The 20,988-nt window shown below is 36.0% G+C and overlaps 2 protein-coding genes across 2 annotated transcripts in view; both read left to right on the top strand.

Moving 5' to 3' along the window:
• LOC136809489 (RNA cytidine acetyltransferase-like) overlaps nt 1–10,486 on the top strand; it is a 29,855-nt gene extending 19,369 nt beyond the window's left edge. Inside the window, exons 19-29 of the mRNA XM_067066027.1 lie at nt 101–149; nt 1,000–1,096; nt 1,809–1,922; nt 2,370–2,483; nt 3,356–3,411; nt 7,007–7,126; nt 7,525–7,626; nt 7,975–8,048; nt 8,285–8,365; nt 9,010–9,043; nt 10,330–10,486. Of these exons, the coding sequence (XP_066922128.1) occupies nt 101–149; nt 1,000–1,096; nt 1,809–1,922; nt 2,370–2,483; nt 3,356–3,411; nt 7,007–7,126; nt 7,525–7,626; nt 7,975–8,048; nt 8,285–8,365; nt 9,010–9,043; nt 10,330–10,398 (910 nt within the window). The 3' untranslated portion in view covers nt 10,399–10,486. The remainder of the gene's footprint in view (nt 1–100; nt 150–999; nt 1,097–1,808; nt 1,923–2,369; nt 2,484–3,355; nt 3,412–7,006; nt 7,127–7,524; nt 7,627–7,974; nt 8,049–8,284; nt 8,366–9,009; nt 9,044–10,329) is intronic.
• LOC136809494 (prolyl 3-hydroxylase OGFOD1-like) overlaps nt 1–20,988 on the top strand; it is a 629,446-nt gene that overhangs the window by 364,644 nt on the left and 243,814 nt on the right. The window lies entirely within an intron of this gene.

Raw genomic sequence — 20,988 nt, 5'->3', positions numbered from 1 at the left:
CCATAAAGATAGTTAAATTTAATTAGAGATCAGTGATGGTGACAGAGATGATAATTCCTTGGATATAGTCAGTAGCTGTCTTTCTAATTGTTCTTTTTAGGTTTTGGAAGAAATCAGAATTCGTCCCAGTATATCTACGACAATCAGCTGTAAGTTTTTACTGTTTAAGTTTCAAATCAATATTTTATTCTTTATCACTGCTGCGAACCGGTGTAGAGAGAGTAATATTTCGACAATACTTCCATATACGAGTTTAATTTAATTTCAGCATTACTATTATTGATACAAAAAGCTAAAATAAAACACCTTAAAGATATTTTTTTTGCTTACTGATCTTGCAAAAGCATTACAAATTATTCACTTGGACCATCAAGAATGCAGATCACGTAGCGCGCGCCGTTCTTTTTCAATGATTTATTTTGACAACTGCAATAGCGAGTTTATGTATTTGCACTTTTGAGGACGGTAAAGTGACTGAAGCGATTTGGAATAGCCCGCAGCTTGGACCCGCAAAATCGAGGACGGTAAAAATACTGATTTACCGTCGACCTCAATCAGTTAAGAACAAGACAAATTAGAACTTTACCACCTCCGTCGCAAAAAAACACACATACATAAACTCTGCAATGTTTTCGCAAACTTAGCATTATTTTCATAGCAATTCCAACCTTCTCTTAGGTATCGTTCGTTAACTTAGATCATGTTCAGACGTTACCCTTTCGTATTATTCCGCTATAGTTTCTGTTACGGATCGAGAGTGTTCATATTGGTTTCAGAACTTTTCGGAGCAAGAAAACATAGCAGTTCCGTTTCGATAAAGATAGTGGAGTGAAGCCGTTTCGATTTGTTTTGCTTTGTAAGGTCTTGTTTTTTGACGTTTCGAATTTTGACGTTCACACTTGTCTCGGAACCGTTTCGCTTCGGAACAATACGAAACTGTAACGTCTGAACATGGTCTTAGCTTTAATATTCTAATCACAACTGAAATTGACTGTTTAGAACGAGCTGACAGGAGAACACTCGTGTATCATGTTGAAAGTTTTGAATCAAGAAAGCTCAACATCGCAACAATCATGGCTTCACCATTATTGGCTAGGTATAGTTCCTATTGCTTTCAACTTTAGTCGTGTGTATAATAATCGTGTCCCTAATACTTCGAGGTAGCATGAAGAATTCGAAAAATGGTTATATTTAGAACACTTTGTTCCTGGATTGAGTAGGGTGTTTTTATTATCAAAATTTTGTTAGGTAAGAGTTTTTCGTTAAAACGAGGCTTAAGCTTTTTGACAGTCCACCCAGCTGGTACACGACGTTTTTTCGACGTTTATCTAACGTTCACAACGTCTACATAACGTTAGATGAACGTTGAAACAACGTTGTTTGCCAGCTGGGTAGTAACTTCGAATTATGGTTAGCAACTGAACAACTTTTCTCTTCTGCTTTAACCAAAAAAATGTTTTAAGCTAAGTACGTTTGGCTCTTGAAATTGAAACTCTATCAAATGAATCTTTCTGTAAATTGCAGCCCATCTCGCCCACCTCGTGGAGCTTAGGTCCCGACAATAATTTTTATAATCCGAGGGTCGGGCTTAAGGGTAGGCTTAGTTTCTTGAAGTTTCCACTAAAATAGGAACTTCCCATCTGAGTTTTTCTAAAATTAAAACTCTAAATTTGCATTAATATTTCATTCAACTAAGTTTATTGGCTGAAAATTCCTTTTAAAGAAACCAAGTACAGCTGGCAATAGCTCTACTTCCCTGAAAACCGATGATGATATTGATGAAATTCCTTCTATGTTTTCTTTTTTAGATTTCAGAAAGAGGTTCTGTTCCTTGTTATCTTACGAGTTTGGTAACTTTAAATCAAGTCTTGGTTTGAGCATGCTACAGATGAAACACGCAAGTGGTCAAAACACTAAAAACGGTACATTGGAATAAAATCATTTTGATTGGTTTAAAACGGATGGCGCCTTACAGAAGCCTTTTTTAACGACAGATAGTTGAGAATCTCCAAGCAAATCCAATCAGAATCCCCACTTCCTAATTTTTAAGAATTTGTAATTTGTCTACAGATCTTTTTTTCGCTTTTACCCTCATTTTAAGATTGAATTTCTACTTATTAGATAGTCTCGATTTCCAGACCATTATATAAGGGTAATTCTGTGCCCCAAAGCCGAAAAAGAGTAAGTCTGCCATAAAAAACCGCGTGCGAGAGAGTTTTTATAATTCTTCCTCTCTCTCTGGAGCGCGTCTCTCTTTTTAGTTTGAAACAATTTTAGTAGCATTTTAGTATAAAGTTTTTAATTAGTAGTCTAGATCTAGACTACTCATTGGAAAATTAGTTGTATAATCTCATGTTATCCGTTTTTAGTACTATCAAAAGAAGAGCTGGAGATGCATCTTTCAAAGTATGATTTGAAGCGATTGGATTTGTACGCACGGAACATGGCTGACTATCACCTCATCACTGACCTTCTACCTACAGGTTATTATTTAGAATACTCTTTTACATGAGTTGATTTTAACTTTGTATAATGTATGGAAATCTCAAACACCCGTCAACAACCATCATGGTTCGTCTAAGACCATGGTTATTACCTATATTCCCAGCTAGCACATAACATTGTTTCGACGTCCATCTAACGTTCGCAACGTCCATATAACGTTAGATGAATGTTGAAACAACGTTATCTGCCAGCTGGGTTCTCCACTTAACATCCCATTGTGGCTGTAATCAGAGCTCTTTTATAAAAGCATCATAACATTTTTGTAGCTTCATTTTCAGCGAAAACTGTATCAAAATAGTTCATAATCAAATTTCCTTTCAAACGGTTTATGATACTTGATATCTTTAAAAGCAAAAAAGCGCATTTGTTGTCAATCAGGTATGCTTTTTGAGCCCGTCTTTTTTCCACAGAATATCAATGGCCGCTAGACTTATATCCGGCCTCTAGTGTCTGGAGGGATGGCTTCTGGAACGAGTAATATGATTGCAAAAATTTACAAAACCGAAATGCCAATGTAATGGGCTGTTCCATTAAATTTCCGTACAGGGGGGTGGACGAGCCTCTTTCAGGCAAAAGAGGATTTTTAGAAATGTGGTAATACCCCCTGGAAAATGGCGAAATTATTTTCATACCTTAAAAGTAAGGGTGGACGAACAAAAATTAGTCTATCACCCCCTGGAAATTTTAGAATAACCTTTGACCTAGTACTTGAAAAATGAAAAAATACCCCCTGGAAATGTTCGTCCACTCCTGTATTTATATAAAATGGAACGGCCCAATGCTTCAGAATTATCAGAAAAATGATCCATTCAAGTTACAAATTACATCATGTTTTGTTTTTCTGTTCCAGTTTCGTCTTTGTATTTCTTGGAAAGATTCGATTTCAATCTATCCGTCGTCCAAATGGTAAGTCCTTTTGAAGATTGTTGAAGACACCTTTTTTATAAACGAATGTGACTACTGCTGGCGCTCTCTAATTCGATTTTCAAGGGGAGTTGGATTTTCGTCGAATAAGGGAGCTTATCCATTTATACAGTGTCGTTTATGAGCGTTTATAGCTGACGGTGACTTTAAATTTTATGGAATAATGGAGTGTGCCGAATCGAAGAAGGTCGAATTAGAGAGCGTCGTATGTAGATCTGACAGGAGAAAACACTTTATTTTCATACTATATATATAGTCTAGAAGTATAAAACCTTCAACTACTCAAAATGGAAACAATAAAGACAAAAACCCCACAAAACAAAAAGACAATACAAATACAACAAAAATCTAGAATGAACATTCACAGAAAATCAATCAGGTTGGAGTAGAAAAGGAAAATATGATGACATAGAAATCCGTCAATGTAAAACTAGTGATCTAAAATGACTTTAAGGAAGAAAGTAACTCAATATGAGTTAAGATGGAATGAAGTAACTCAATATGAGTCAAAAAATATTTCAAGAAAACACATTATCTGTTCCTCAGTTTTCGACCTACACAGGATTTCGGCCTTTTACGAAAATATCCTCCTATATGATGGAAATAGGGTTGTGTAGGTAGGCCAAGCAGTGTTAATTAAACACCACCACAGATAAAAGATAGTAAAAAGATGTGTTTATTGAAAGTATAAAACGCGCGCAATAATATAAAATAAACTAAAACGTAAAAACCACGGAACCAGCCGAAGAAACTAAAATTACAATGAGAAAAGAAGTATACTTTCTACTAGACAAAGTTGCCACACCTTTGACACGTTTCTGCCACAACGTTGAAGAAAGCATACTAGAAGAGAAGGAACTGGGATTGGATTGCCACTATCCAACCCTGTGGCTCTCACACACACATTTACAGTTCAAAGAATAAGATTGAAAGAGTGGGGAAAGAATGAGAATTTAAAAAATCGGACTATAACCCGGTTCGAAGCCCCGTACACCGTGACCGCTCACCGCAAGAGCTGGCGAACGAGTGAATCTTGAGAGAGTTGAAATCTTGAAAATTCTGAAAAATGACGAACTATAACCCGTCGAAGACTGCAATCTAACTTTGCGTTTTCAGCACCTTGACATCGCATTCTTTTTATAAAAACTTTGGCTTTAACTTTCAAGTCGTCGAAAAGTAATGTAGAACGAGCAATCCTGAGAAGTTCACCAACAAAAGAAGAATAAAAAATCGATTCTGGCAAGTTGCTATCTTTATGCGGCATTCGGACTATGGAAAAAGGAAATGCATCCCGTTTATCAAACAACTTATAAATAAATATCCCGTCTTTGATGGTAATATCCAGGTTTAAAAAAGAAGCATGATTACCAGAGTGCTCAATTTTGAGTTCAAGCTCATCTGGATAGATATCTCTATACACAGACTGAAACAAGTTACCGTCATTGATAGCACACAAATCATCAATGAATCTTTTAGTCGAATGAAAATGGCGAGCCTTAACCTTATTTTCCTCAATGACCCTGCTCATATACCTTTGTTCGTATTGGTAGAGGAAAAGATTAGCCCCAAAAATGGCGCCGGATCGATTCCCATGGGAATCCCGATCACTTGACACATAACAATATCACCTGCATTGAAAAAACAATTTTTTATCAGATGTTTCATAGCAGTTTTCAAAGAATTCTGTGTAAAAGACACAGAAGATTTGGGTTTTGTTTTTGACCAATACGCTTTATCATTTTTAGAAATAGCGATAAACTTGCAGTTACCTGCATCAAATACAAAATCAATGACCTCTGATAGTTCTTTAATCAGTTTGTCATGAGGAATCTTTGTGTACAATGTACTAAAGTCAAAGGTGGAAATAGATTTGGCGTTTTTCTTTTTATTGATTCGGTTGAGTGAATCTAGTACTGGATCACAATTTTGAAGTACCCAAAATTTATTATAATTGCTCAAAAACTTTGCTTTTGTATGGAAATTTTCAACTTGTCTGTAAACAAGCTTAAAAACTAGACTGACAGATCGAGAAATCAGTTTGGTGGAACAATGTTTTGAAGCGATAATGAAACGTTTACCAGTAGGAGTCTTGTGTTTCTTTGGAGTCCAATAGATACATGGAAGATCCAAGTCCTTCTCAGAAACAGCAAGACCAAAACGTTTAGAAAAACGAACATATATATATACTCTTTGTTGTTTGTAGGTCTGACAGGAGAAAACATTTATATTTTCATACTATATATAGTCTAGAAGTATAAAACCTTCAACTACTCAAAATGGAAACAATAAAGACAAAAACCCACAAAACAAAAAGACAATACAAATACAACAAAAATCTAGAATGAACATTCACAGAAAATCAATCAGGTTGGAGTAGAAAAGGAAAATATGATGACATAGAAACCCGTCAATGTAAAACTAGTGATCTAAAATGACTTTAAGGAAGAAAGTAACTCAATATGAGTTAAGATGGAAAGAAGTAACTCAATATGAGTCAAAAAATATTTCAAAAAAAACACATTATCTGTTCCTCAGTTTTCGACCTACACAGGATTTCGGCCATTTGTGAAAATATCCTCCTATATGATGGAAATAGGGTTGTGTAGGTAGGCCAAGCAGTGTTAATTAGACACCACCACAGATAAAAGATAGTAAAAAGATGTGTTTATTGAAAGTATAAAACGCGCGCAATAATATAAAATAAACTAAAACGTAACACGGAACCAGCCGAAGAAACTAAAATTACAATGAGAAAAGAAGTATACTTTCTACTAGACAAAGTTGCCACACCTTTGACACGTTTCTGACACAACGTTGAAGAAAGCATACTAGAAGAGAAGGAACTGGGATTGGATTGCCACTATCCAACCCTGTGGCTCTCACACACATTTTACAGTTCAAAGAATAAGATGGAAAGAGTGGGGAAAGAATGAGAATTTAAAAAATCGGACTATAACCCGGTTCGAAGCCCCGTACACCGTGACCGCTCACCGCAAGAGCTGGCGAACGAGTGAATCTTGAGAGAGTTGAAATCTTGAAAATTCTGAAAAATGACGAACTATAACCCGTCGAAGACTGCAATCTAACTTTGCGTTTTCAGCACCTTGACATCGCATTCTTTGTATAAAAACTTTGGCTTTAACTTTCAAGTCCTCGAAAAGTAACGTAGAACGAGCAATCCTGAGAAGTTCACCAACAAAAGAAGAATAAAAAATCGATTCTGGCAAGTTGCTATCTTTATGTGGCATTCGGACTATGGAAAAAGGAAATGCATCCCGTTTATCAAACAACTTATAAATAAATATCCCGTCTTTGATGGTAATATCCAGGTTTAAAAAAGATATATAGATATAGGAAATTTGTAATCCAAACCTTGAGATTCATTTCCAAATGTATTGAAATAGCATAAATGATTAGGGTTAATAATGTGTGGATAGCCAAGAAATATGAAAGTTTGTTTACTTTTATCCCGCCAGTTTCAGGCAGCTCGACTATCTATAAATTAAACTTGATCTTGGTTCGACCAGAACAGAGTTTGGAATGTCTTCTTCAAACACCAATTCTTAATCCTTTTCAGGCTATCTTACTTGGCATGGGACTGCAAAGAAAATCAGTTGAAAAGATGGAAAAAGAACTTGAGCTACCTTCGACACAAATTCTCGGATTATTTAACAAGATCATGAGAAAAGCAAACCAGGTACTAAGTAACACAACAGGATTGTCGAATATTCCTCTTATATCTTGATGTTAGTTTTGGATGGTTGACCTACAGTAGAGTCCCTTTAACAATTAACAATACCTTACCTTATAAACCTTACTCCTTAACTCGAAACTCCACTGTAATTGAAACTTTTCAACTTCAAATCTAACCACTGTGAATCTGAAAAATCAGTTTCAGAGAGAATTTTTGCCACTGCTTGGGTCGGTAAAGCACTCGACTTCAGCTGTCAACATTTGTTGTGGCCTGTTTATGGAGGGCCGATTAATGTGAATCTTCTGAATCGTGTATTTGAGCTACCAAATATTAAAAACATTCGATCACATCTGTGCTTGACTTTTGAATGCACTCTTCGATTTTAATCTCTTCATTACTAGTTTTTGAATGGTATCGTTGAAGCTGATATAGAGAAGGCTTTATTACCGAAGAATACTGGTGTTCAAATGGAGCCAACTGCTCAATCACTCAAACAAGAATTAGTGAGTAACCCCTCCTCCAACTGATAGTTTGTAACTTTTTAGTTTGAAATCTCTGCATACATTAGTCATTTTCTATCACTACATCTTGATCTAAGCAGGGAATTTTGTCACAAGTTTTAAATAAACAATGCAGTGAGATTTCATCGGCTTGTTTTATGCCCAAATGATGAAGGTGCTTTTCTTTACTTCTTCGTGTTTTGCCATTTCAATGATATTCATTCATTCATTCATTTGTTTATTCATTCATTCATTCATTCATTGGTTTATTCATTCATTTATTCGTTTATTCGTTTATTCATTCATTCATTCATTCGTTTATTCGTTCATTCATTCATTCATTCATTCTAGGCTGAAGTTGAAAAAGAATATCAAGGTCAAAAGAAGAAAGAAAAAGAGAAAATGAAAAACTTTGATCTGTCACAGTAAGTTTGTAGCACTTGGTGAACTTCGTTATTCTAAACTCTAGGTGTCAAGGTGTATTCATAAGTTCTTAGGTGTATTACGAAATCCTGTCGTCATTTACCGATATTGAAACTACATCTCAAGTGCCGTTTTAATGGACCTACCTCAATGATGGTGTAAATTATTTTGTCTAGTCACATTGCGTTTCTAATGTTTTTATCCAATCACACTGAAGCTCTTGGCGTATTTTCTTTAGGTACGAAATCACAGGCTCGAATGAAGAATGGGAGAAGACATTGGGGAAAACGAAAAACCTCTCCAACGTTAGCATAACAACGTAAGATTCTACTTTCGACTGCACAAAGTGACTCTACTAAGATGAAGATGATACTAAAATCAGTGTCAAAAGGATTTCCGTCTCAGGGATATATAAATTCTGTGTAATTCACCAAAACTTCCAGAATATGTGCTAATTTTCTGTGTAAAATCCATTTTACGTCCCAAATATAGAACCTTGGTTTGACCACTTTAAAATGTTACCTTTATCTGACTTCAGAACAAATTCAGTTACCTCTAACTGACTGTAGATCGATCTTAAGTAAAGGTGGGAAGGACATAAAGGGGCGGAAAACACGGGACAATGAGAATGAGAAAGCGGCCTTGTTACGAAATTAGTTCTATCAATAAAACAAAACACTTAGTTGATCTAGAAGCCAAAAGGATAAGTGAATGTATCGAACTTTGTAACAGGGCCAAGTCTAGCACGCTATTTTTTGGGATGAGCTGGAGTTTTTACAAGATACTTCACTAATTGGTCATTTAAAGTGATAGAGATGACGCGTTCTTTAGAAAAAGTAATAAGATTCTTTTATTACATCTTTACGACCAACCAAATCAAATAAGAGCTTGTAAGAACTCCAGCCCGTCCCTATTTTTTAGGTATTGTATCTGTTGTAAATTAAGCTTTTCTGTTAATTTCAGGACGAAAGAAAAACTAAGCAAGCGAAAGTCCACCGTAAGTTACTGTGGTTACTTTATTTTTTTTAAATATTTTGGTTGAACTCGCTGTAAGATTGAAGTCTAGCATGCCATAATACTACTAGAGTAATTTATAATTGTAGTTTGGTTCAGGAAATTCTGAATGATATTGGTATAATTCATACAAACTGATCGCAATTATCATACTATCATATAACACATATATTACTGTATAACACGTATTCCAGACACAGATATCTTATATAAAATACTAGATGGAACTATTACATCCCTAACTGAAGCAAGATAATCCGCCATCTATCCTAAAGTAGACCACAGTCTGGTGCCGGTAATTTGATCGATCAAGATTATTCTCTCGCCTTCTCCCTTCGCGTCATGCCGGTTGTTTGTTTTGTTTGAACAAATTGCCGGTTCAAAACTATGGTCTACTTTCTCCATCCAGGTTTATATATAAAAAAACGTAAAAGTCAATGTATATTATTTGTGTCAAAAATAATAGGTGAGCATTAAAAACACAGTTGTATATTCGACGTTTCTTTATCCGTCGAAACGTGGAATACACAACTGTGTTTTTAATGTTATATATAATTTTCCACTTGCTAGTGAAGATATACAATCAGTGTCAAAATATATTGGCACTTTTGGCTAATTTACAATTTTTCGAAAATTGAAGTTCGAGCGAGAATGTCAATTTTTAGGCCTTCAACTTGATTTCATCGAGTATTTCGATCTGGGAGGGATTTATTGGTTTCTAGGCTATATTTCAAGCCCTACTGGACCATTTTTGAATTTTTGGATCCTCACATCTAAGGTCCTAAGTCTAAAGTCTAGCGTTAAAACTCTACCCTTCGAACCTACTTTAGAGCACTTACAAATCGATCGTGGTTTCAAAACACCCCGGTGAATTTCCCTTTTGTGCCAAGTATTTTGTCCCTGATTGTAGCTCTCTGTTAAATGAAAACATGAAAAAGAAGAAAACAGAGGCAAGTTCATTTTCCAAGAAAACATTTTTGGTTATGGTGATACATGCAAACTTGTTTATGGACTTTGGGGTAACCTTTGGATGTTTTAAATGGTTTTAGATGCTTTTTATTGTTTTACTGCCCTGGGTTGGTTAGGAAAGTTTTGGAAACATGGGTTTGCACTTTCATTCTCTAGGGAGACCAAGCTCTAATTTTAGAACTTTGTATGTTGAGGTAAATTTAGTTTTTTCTAAAATTTTGAGCTTGGATATCCAGGCTATAGTATACCGTGCAATTCGTACTGAAAGTATCAACTTTTTATCCCTTTTTGTTTTTTCAGATCATAACAGACGAGGATGAATCGAAAACCAAAAAGAAGAAGAAAACGAAAAAGAAACATTCTTTATGATAACCTCAAGAAGAAGAGCTATTTTTTATCGTCCGCTTTTTATTTAGATGAAATACTTTTTTACCTATACGATACAATTATCAATTGTTGTTTTTGACTTGACTTTGCTGTCTTTACTTGTAAAACTGCAATATTTGGAGAAAAATTACCCTCTTCCAAAATAAATGTTAAGGCTTTTTTTCTCGACACCGTTCCGTCTGTAACTTTTTACAAAGCGCAACATGTAAAAACGTTATATACCGACAGGTTGATAAAAAATCGTATGGCAGCATAGTGTAGGCTATGCACTCCTAAAGTGATATCTAAACAAAGCAAAAACGTCGAAACTGTTTGAATGTGAGAGACATTTTGTCTCTCCGTAGAAGCGCGAACCTTTTTTAATTTTTTTTTCTCAAGAGTGCTTCAACTCTTGTATTTTCTACCCTCTTAAAAAAAAGGTCAAAAAAACTTTCTACGTATTTTCGTTACCAGTCTCGTCAAACGCTGACCGCACCGCTAAAAGTTGATAGGTGTATAGAGACACTTTTTTTAAAAGAAAAAAATCTGTAAGAATACAAAATGCATTAAACTCGAACTGAAATCCATTTCTTGTTATTTTCTTATAGCAAAAGGATATTATTATAAATAGTATGGTTTTTTTGGATCAGATTTCAGTTATATGATGCTACTGATGGTAATGTCGTGATGGTGGAAAGAAAAGTACAGTAGTATTACTCTCTTGTTACTGTTTGTTGATCAATTATATCTTTTATAGAATATTGTGTTTTAAGGGTGTTTTGAACCTTTTCTTCTGTAGAAAGAAATTAGTCTGAATCACAGACCTCTACAAAACCCCAGGTAGTATATAACTATGTAAGGAACACGAATCCGTTAGTGGATACCAGCAACCTAAAAGGAAATCGGTTAATGAATTTTCGAACTAGTCAGGGAGCATGAAGTGAGAAGCTTGTGACGGGTAGTTTTGGACAAAAATTTCTACAATTTTATGTAGAAACGCTTCTGATTGGCCGATTATGTCTATTGTTCTCCCGAAAAATTTATGCAACAAAATTCTGATTGGCCAGTTTTCAAACGGTTTTTTTCTGGTGGCAAATTCAAAATCTCCAATTCTACCATACTAATTTTTATCTCATGTGAGCTTTGTGAAATGGAGTAAAAATTAGTGTGGGTCCAGACTAGTGTTTGACTTAAAACAATTTTTGATGATATAAAATAATCAATACCTTTTCCCTTTAAGTTATTTTAATTTAGATCTTTCGTCAGTCTTACCATACTATGGTCTTACTTCATTTAAATGCAATTTAAAGGGTTTTTTTTAAATAAGAGTGATATCGTTTGCTTACTCATCAATTTTAATTCACAAGCTTTTTCACATTGAATCGACACATATGTGGAGCAAGATTGCTCAGAAAGTGGAAAACAAAAACATTTTTGCTCATATAAGCATAATATAACAATAGGCAGACACTGTCCTGATACGAAATATGTGTCTGATATGAAACGGGAACACTTATGTAAAACCTTTAACTCTTTTTATTTGTTTCCAAAGTGTTAAGATTAAATCATCATGTCATCAAACCAGAACGAGCCAGAGTTTAAAGTCGTATGTCTACACCGAAGTCAAGGCTGCAATTGGATTGGTCTTAAGAATGAATTCAAAGTATGAAATTAATTTCTTTTAGTCTGCCTCTACAGTGTGTCCCGAAAAAAGTATTGCTATATATGTCACAACCCTTAAATGAGTTATTATGAAATATTTTTCGAATTCTATAGATAATTTATGATAAAAAGTGAGTTTTTTCATATTAAAGAGAAAAAATGATGTGGTGGGATGGTCCCTCCTGGAAAGATGTATTATATATATAAACGTCCTCGTGAATCTGGCTTCTGCCTGGTCTAGTTAACTATCCACGGTTTTTCCATCTGCCTAGTCAAACACCAGATCTTGAAACCATAAAACATAACATTTTAATCACTTCTTAAAAGTATTAAACTCGCTTTATTTCTTTAGAGTCATGCAGACCGTGACTGTTTGTACGCCGAAATGACATGTCAATTCACTGGATGTCAAATGAAGTTCATTCGAATGCATCAAAAAGAACATGAAGAAAAGTGTCCACATAAAGAAATTGCTTGCAAACATTGTAATAATGTTATTGTCAAGGAAAGAAATATTGAGGTTAGCGTTTTGATGTAGATCATTATCTCATTTTTGTTCAGCAGCTTTAAAGAATGAATGTCCTTTTTCATTTAATTGAATCACGTGCATATGGTGGTAATTGTAGTGTGATTATAGTATTTATATTTTCTTCATTTTTGGATTATTTTTGAAAATTTGGCCTAATGTCAACAACCTCATTCTATCCCCGACACCCTTCTTTAGGTATGAGAAAGATGGAAACAAAGATGGGTGGAATCGCTGATTAGAAAAAAAATCGTAAAGAAAGTAAAATGAAACATACTTTCTTTTAATGATTCCAACCTGCTTACTTTTGCTACTTCAATGGGATAACCTTTCGTGGGGATTAAATTTCGTGGTTGAGCCTATCCGCGAAATTCAAAATTTCGCGTGTGGCACTATTGGGTGACAATATTTTCACGATTTTTTTACTTCTACTGTCAAATCATGCATGTTGGTTGTTGAAATACACATTATTAGCGCTTCTTTGATCCAAGTAACCATTCAAAAAGTATTTATTTTACATATTTTGAGTATTGTTTAGAAATATTTCGCGGATGAGGCTCTTCCAAATTTCCAACGGGACTTAATTTCGCGGATGACACCCAAATCCGCGAACTTTAATCCCCGCGAAAGTTTATCCCATTAAAGTAACCCTACCGAAGGGTGACTGAATTAGGAGGGGTTGTCGACATTAGACGAACTTCCGGTATCACTTTTTATTTCTTCAGGCCCATTATGAACAGTGTGAAATGGTTTTAGTGACTTGCCCAAATGATGGGTGTGGCATAATGTTACAGAGGAGAAAGGTATACAACCAAATGAATCTGGCTGAGGCTTGGAACTTTTGAAAATATTGTTCCTCAGCTAAAAGTAGCCGTAGCATAGGCCATTTCACAGTCGAAAAGCGTAATGGGTAATCAGGACCACTGTGCGCTAATGACGACTTACTATCGGTCCAAAGTTTTGAAAATATTTGAAGATTTTTGCGTCTGACCAACCAGAAGTCGTTACTAGAGCGCAACCAGTCCCTATTACCCATGATTCATTTCGACTGTGAAATGGCCTATTATGACGGTATAGCAGTGGTAGAGCGTCTGGCTACGGTTCGTAAGGTTGTGGGTTCAACCCCAAAGATACCAAAGATTCTCAAAATGATACTTGATGCCTCTCTGCTTGATGCTCAAGACATTCAGAGAAAAGAGTGTTTTCTTCCCCTGCCTTTGAGTAGAAAGCTAAAGAAAAGTGACTTCGAATCACCCTCAACTGCGGTCGCAAACTTACTTACTTTACTTATTTACCTACTTTGCAAAGATTAAAATATTACACCAATAACGGAAAAGTACGTCGAATTCAAGGTAAGTCGAGCAGAAGAATTATAACATTTCTCACCCGTTTATTTTTTTATTATTACAACGAATACAAAGTTCAGGCACGCCATGGGCCTCTAGAACTGGTCTTTGTTTATTTACAATAAATAGCGTAGTTCATGGTTTGCCCATGCTTTGTTTAAATTATTCTTGAACGATTTTATCGATGATGCTTCTGCCACGTATTTTGGAAGCGCGTTCCATGTTGAGATAGTTCTATAGAAGAAGGACTTGCTTTGTGCACCACGTACTCCATCGTCCGGGAAATTCATCTGAAGCTCGTGTATATGCTTTCTACATGGTCGCGTCCTTTTGATAAACTTTTTTGGTGTTGTTTTACTATCATAGATGTGGATATGCTTATACACCTGGACCATGTCACAGAAAAGTCTTCGAAACTCAAGGGATGGTAGCGCCAAGCGTCTTAGTCTTTCTGCATATGGTAACCGTGAGATTGGTTTTACTAGTTTTGTCGCACGTCTTTGGACACTCTCGATCAGGTTGATAGATCGACGTAATCTTGGTTGCCATACTGATTGAGCATACTCTAAATGTGGTCGTACAAAGGTGGTATAAAGTGTCTGGAATACGCGAGGACTAGGGTCTTGAAATCCTCTTTTGAGCAATCCCAACATAGAATTAGCTTTGTTTACTTGCTTAGCGATATGTTCTTCAAATAAAAGATCTGAGTCTATCAAAACACCGAGATCTTTTTCTGTGAAGACATGTTCAAGTTGCTCTCCATTTAGTTGATACGGGTGTGCATGCTTTATGTTCTCGAATTTACCTATCGTTAAAACGTGGCATTTGTCGGGGTGGAATTTCAACAGCCACTCACGGGACCATCTTTCAAGTGCTTCAATGTCATGTTGTACGATTAAGGAGTCAAGAATGGAATTGATTTCCTTTATAATCTTCGTGTCGTCTGCAAACAAGAAAATGCTCGATAGAACATGTTCTGGTAGGTCATTAATATAAATAACAAAAAGCAGAGGACCGAGCACGCTTCCTTGAGGAATGCCACTTATCACTGGATCTAAAGATGATTTTGCACCATTAACACTCACTAATTGCTTGCGGTTCGATAGAAAAGATTTGATCCAGTTCAGAATGAATTCGTCTTCGATGGGGTGTCAAATGCCTTGGCAAAGTGGAAGTACTTTAACCGGATTAATTTTCGCGAGATTAAATTTTGCGCGCTAAAAAAATCGCGAAATTTTCTGAATTTAATTTCGCGAGTCAGAGTTTTGAAATATTTCGCGTGGATTTAATTTCGCGAATAAGCCAGAAAACAGCTGAAAATAGCCATTTTTTGCCATAAATGGAGACTTGGAACTAGTTTCTCCGCCAAAAATACAATTTTTAAAAGTTTTGTGGTGGATTTAATTTCGCGAATCAGGAATCTCACGCGTGTTCGCGAGTTTTAATTTCGCGAAAATGGCAAAAATTCGCGAAATCGCGAAATTTAATCTCGCGAAAATTAATCCGATTAAAGTATATGCAGTCGACCACTTCACTTTTTGCAGTTGATTCGCCACATATCTATAAAGGAGATAAGCTGTGTGACTGTTGACCTTTTGTTGTTGAAACCGTATTGCTTGTTCGATAGAAGTTCTTCGCTGATAAGGTGTTCCATGATATGTTTTCGTATCATTGTTTCCATCAACTTACAGACTACTGAAGTTAGACTTACGGGGCGATAGTTAATAGCAAGGTTGTGTGCTCCTTTGTTTTTATAGATTGGTGTCACATATGCTAGTTTCCAGTCACTAGGTAAGTTTCCTTCCTCGAGAGTTTTATTCATTATGATTGATAGTGGTTCTGCAATATGGTCACGAAGTTCAATAAGCATTGAGGCATGAATCTCATCTGAACTTATTGATTTATTCGCATTGAGCTTCCTGATTTGTTCTGTTATCATTTCCTTCGTAATGTTTAGTGGTTGAAGTATTTTATCTGTTATGTTGTCAAAATCAAATCAAGTAAAGACACTGCAAAATTGTTTCTGCAGGATGTTGGCCTTTTCTTGGTCCTCGTGCTTTAGGGATGTCTTGTCATCGGGCGTTTCAAGAAGAGGGGAAACTCCACTTTTTGATTTAAGTTTGCCTCTGACATGTGATCAGAACGCTTTTGGGTTTCTCTTTGAGTTTTCACCGATGGCTAGATCGTATTCTCTTTTTGCAAGTGCCATCTTTCGATTGACACGGTTCCTCGCGATTACATATCGGATTCTTGCTTGACGTCTGTTTGTGGGTGATGATTTTGATTTTAACCAGATCCTGTGAAGTCGCCTCTTTTCTTTGATGTCATTACGTAGTTCAGCATTGATTGGAATTTTCCCTTTCTTTTTCCAGTGAGGCGCTCCTAACTCTTTTCTTGGGACAAATTGATCTCTGAGTTGAAGAAGTTTTGTTTTGAATTTTGACCAGAGCTCCTGGATCGACCCATGTGAGGTATCTATGAATTCTCTCGTCCAGTTGATTCATTGCAGATGACTTTTCATCGACTTAAAGTCTGCCAAGTGGTAGGTGTATCTTTTGGTTGGTGCTTTAAGTTCCATATAACATTTAAAGCTAAAAGAGAGAACGCTATGATCACTTTTTCCTAAAGGGCTTAGGAATTTAGATCTTGAACCTGATCTCTTTCATCTGTCAAGATGAGGTCAATCAGTGAAGGCTCGTCAGTACCTCGACATCTGGTAGGTTCATTCGTATGTTGGAAAAGGAATGAAACACGTAATGCTTCCAGGAATTGCTCTTCTTTACTTTCCTCTACATGTGGGCTTGTCCAGTTCTTCCAATTTATAGTCGGAAAATTGAAGTCGCCAATGATGCAACGATGCGTGTATCTCTTATCTTCTGATATAATTCGTAAGAGCTGGTTAAGATTGGCATTATTTTCTCCAGAGTTTGATTGATTCGTTGGACTGCGTTTATTATAAAATGGAACATTTTGTCTCCATAATAGCACGTGCCTGATTACGACTAAATTAATCTACTCAAAAAGAAGGTTTAACCTTTTAAATGGATGGGTATGAATATGGAAATTTTCAAATCTAAATGCTTCTTCTCATTTTTCAGATGTCGGAACACGAAGAAAAAGATTGTCCTTTCCAAGTGATCGAATGTTCTTTTAAAATGGTTGGCTGTGATATAAAGGTATCAAATAAATTCACACTTCTCCCTTCTACATTCAATTCGAGAAATTGTCTGGACAAACTCAACTTATAGACCAGCGGCCGAGGTAGTGTGTCACTTCGTAGGGCACCTAAAAATGCTACCAGCTTACGTCATCGGAAAACGCCAAAACGTCGATTTTTCGCCTTAAAATGCCATTTATCGGCACCAGATGGTCGAAACTTAACAAATAGCCCCATTTTTTTTATCTACTTTTCACACTGAATCTGTTGGTAGCATTAGACCTCGAAAAACCGTTAGTAAAGCGGTTCTATCGATTCACTAAAAATCGATTGACTCGAAAACTTCAGGAGAATTCTTTTTGTCAATTCAACACCCTATTAGGATCATAATATCAAAAATTTACCCTGATCTAAGGATCGCCCTACGAAAACCTGTTTTAAGGCCTTTTCTGAATCTCGGACGCTGGTCTATTATGAACATTTTTCGATACATGCAAACGCTTGTTGTTTTAATCATTGGCTTTTATATACCCTGGACATTTGTTTCTCGATCCCGACCAGTTTTTTGGGAGTGGCACCTTATTAATTGCACTACTGAATGTTGGTATATACTGTTCTTTTGAATAAACTAAAAATGGCTAGGTCGTAGAAAAGATGTCACGGGACCCAAGGCTTGACCCCCTACTATAAGGACGGCGGATGTTCAGGGTACGTAAAGGTCAATTTTTTTAAACCGATTAACATCGTTTTCCATTATAGATACTGAGACGAGATCTTAATCAACACTTGAGAGATGCGAATATTCGTCACACCGAATTTCTCCTTCAAAACTATGCTGCTCAAAAGCAAGAACTCACAGATACAAAAAATAAACTGCAAACTGTTGAAAAGCAGCTTGAAACCTCGAATAAAGAAATTGAAAATTTACAAACGGAACTGGAGGATACGAAAAGTGATCTAAACCAAACTAATGGAGCAATCACATCATTATATAAGCTATCGGCAGCTCAAAGTGGAAAAATCATTGATTCACAAAACGAATTAAATGCAGTTAAACAGAAGCTCACCGAAAATGAAACAAAGTTAAAGAAAATCGAGAACGAAGCTTGGAACATAAAACAAGAAACTAAAGTTCAAAACGAAACACTGGAGAGGCATCGCGATATTCACTTTAAAACATTAACCCTAACCGATACTTTATCTAAAGGTGTTGGCTATTTAGTTCAACACCTGCTTGAGACACCTGTCAACCTGTTTAAAGCTATCGATGTAGATCATGGTGTGAGTAAGTCTGGTATCCTGCCCATGGAGAAAATAGAGTTCTGTGATGTCTCGTTCAATTTTGATGCTTTTAATGCTTCCATTTTCCTTGACCATCAAACGTATAAAACTAGAACTGGCAAACTGTTATCCAAAATGGAAGGAGGTGCAATATACTATATAGATGAGAATAATGTATTCTTTAAATTAATTTTAATGGAGAATCGATGTTTATGGGTTCAAAACGTCCCTGATTTAGTTTGCCAAACTGGTAAAAAAATGTATAGAAACACACATTTGATTGTATTTGACAATAGCAAGAGACAACCAACGAATTATAACATTTGTATTAATATTAATGGTTTCACTAATGACAATTCAATCATTTCAATGTATGTTTTGAACGATCCTGAGCAACCCATGAACCAGTTGGAATATTTGCAGGCAAATGATAACATTCTATGGGATTCATGTAAAAGCGCACGGAATGAAATTGTTTTCTTTATCGAGAAGAAAAAAACTGTACTCTAAGCATAGTCACAAGAAGAGACTTTTATTACTATGCTCTAAGAAACCTTTTCATAAATCATTTTGAGTACAACGACTGCCTCGTTTTGAAAGTGTGGCTTTTTTGAAGGATAAACTCCTCTGGGAATCAATTACCATAGCAATATTTTTGAAAACGAAGTAAGCGTTTGCTCGTGACGTAATTCATGAAAAGGTCTATCGACGACGTTTTTGAAAGTTTATTGAGCCCTAGGTGGGTCAAATTGAAAATTGTGTAGTAACTATATTTTGAATTTTGTAACGCATTTGTACTGTATGTATCGTAGTTTTTTTTTAATATTTGTAGTTGAGAAAATGAATGAAAAATTCTTTTAGTGAGAATGGAAAATATATCTGAAATTGATTTATACCCCTGTGCAATAAGCTCGGGTAAAGATTCCCGGGGAAACGTCGCCAAATTTTGTCAAAATTGTGATCACGTTTCCCCGACTTTCCCGATAAGTTTTTGAACAGAATGTTTATTGTTTACAAGATTAACGCGTCCTCCCTTGTCGAGCTTTTACAGCCTGTTTCAAGAAAAATGACAGTCTATAAAGGTCTACATACTTTCATTCATTGTTTTTGTAGGAAAAGCAATTGATTTGATTTTATTCCCATTCAAAATTCAATACTTAAAAATTACATTCCTAAACCATCCTCACTGGATTATTTAACCTTAAAACAGTAGAATTTCTATCCCCATCGGGATTTCAATAAAAAGTTTTATCCCCACGAGGAAAAAATTTCCACCGGAGCGTTGAGACAGGGGGTACTGTAATGAAAAGTAATACTTCGTTGGAAAGAAAATTTTGAGCCGAATATTTTAAAGTATTTACAATCTTTCAAAAGTTTCGAAAACGAAGAATTATGTTAAAAATGAGCAAAATGAGTCCACTTTTGAAGGCTACAACTTTCTGTTGCTGATCTAAGATTGAACTTAAAATAAAATGGTAATTGGAGTGCTATTCTACAAGAAGTTCATTTTTCTTCTTCATTTTTCTTCACTTTCTTGAAAGAATTTTAGAAACAAAATAGAAGCACTTAGTTTTTACTAACCTTTTTAATAGACGACAAATGCTTGGAAATAAGCAAGTCTCTTAGTTCGTTTTTTTGCCAGACCCAATCCACGAACCCCTCTTAAAAAAGTCTCAGAATCCTATATACTTTCGAACGAATCACATATGCGGTTGAGTCCCACGAAAAATGCTACGGATTCATCTAAAGGGTTGGCCCCCTACTGTAAGCTACATGTTAGACCATGCTCACACGCTACGGTTCCGTTTCGCTCCAAAACGAATTGAAGCCTTTCTATTGGCCAAAACCAAAATAGCACAATATTTTGCAGTGAGGATTGGTCTATTTGATTATTTTCAGTGGCGACAAAAATTGAAGGATAATTTCCCACCGGGGACGAAATTTTGGACTATTTTTCCAGTGGGAAGGGTTCCCAGTGGGCCCGGGGGGGGGGGCAGCTGGGCAAAAGGACCGACGGGTATGTGCGGGTCCTAAGGGTACCTTTTCCAATATGTTTAAAATGCACTGTAAGGGTCGGAAAAACTAGAAATGCACTGTAAGGGTAGAAATTTCAGAAAATTCTTGAAAAATCTAGATATTTTGACCAAAAATGCTATAATTTTGACCATTTTTTGCACGAAAGGGATCGAAAATTTGGGGGAAAATGCACTCTAAGGGTATGATTTTCACTGATTTTTGCTGCACTGTAAGGGTGCAATTTTAAAAGCCAATTTTTGGCCCGCACATACCGTCAGTCCGCAAACCCAGTGCCCCCCGGGCCAGTGGGTCTTTGAGAAGGGGGTGTTGAAATTAATCCACCGTCGTTAAACTCCATAACTGAATTGATCATTAACGACTTTTAAGTGTAAACCTTTTCTGTCCACTATCAAATACAATGAAAAAGTAAGTTTCTTGTCTGTGGGTTCGACTGCCAATGCTTGCTTTAATAGCACGCACGTGTAATTTGTCGTTCTTTTAAACCACATGTACTTAATTCCTGTGATAAACAAAGACGAAAAAATCCGTAAGGTTAATGACTGCACTTTTGGTCGGGGTTGTGAACGGCGAAATTTGTCGTTCTT

This window comes from Clytia hemisphaerica, unplaced genomic scaffold (genome assembly GCF_902728285.1).
Source record: "Clytia hemisphaerica strain Z4C2 unplaced genomic scaffold, Clytia hemisphaerica genome assembly, whole genome shotgun sequence".
Classification (NCBI taxonomy): Eukaryota; Metazoa; Cnidaria; class Hydrozoa; order Leptothecata; family Clytiidae; genus Clytia; species Clytia hemisphaerica.
This window is presented reverse-complemented; position numbering and strand designations above follow the sequence as displayed.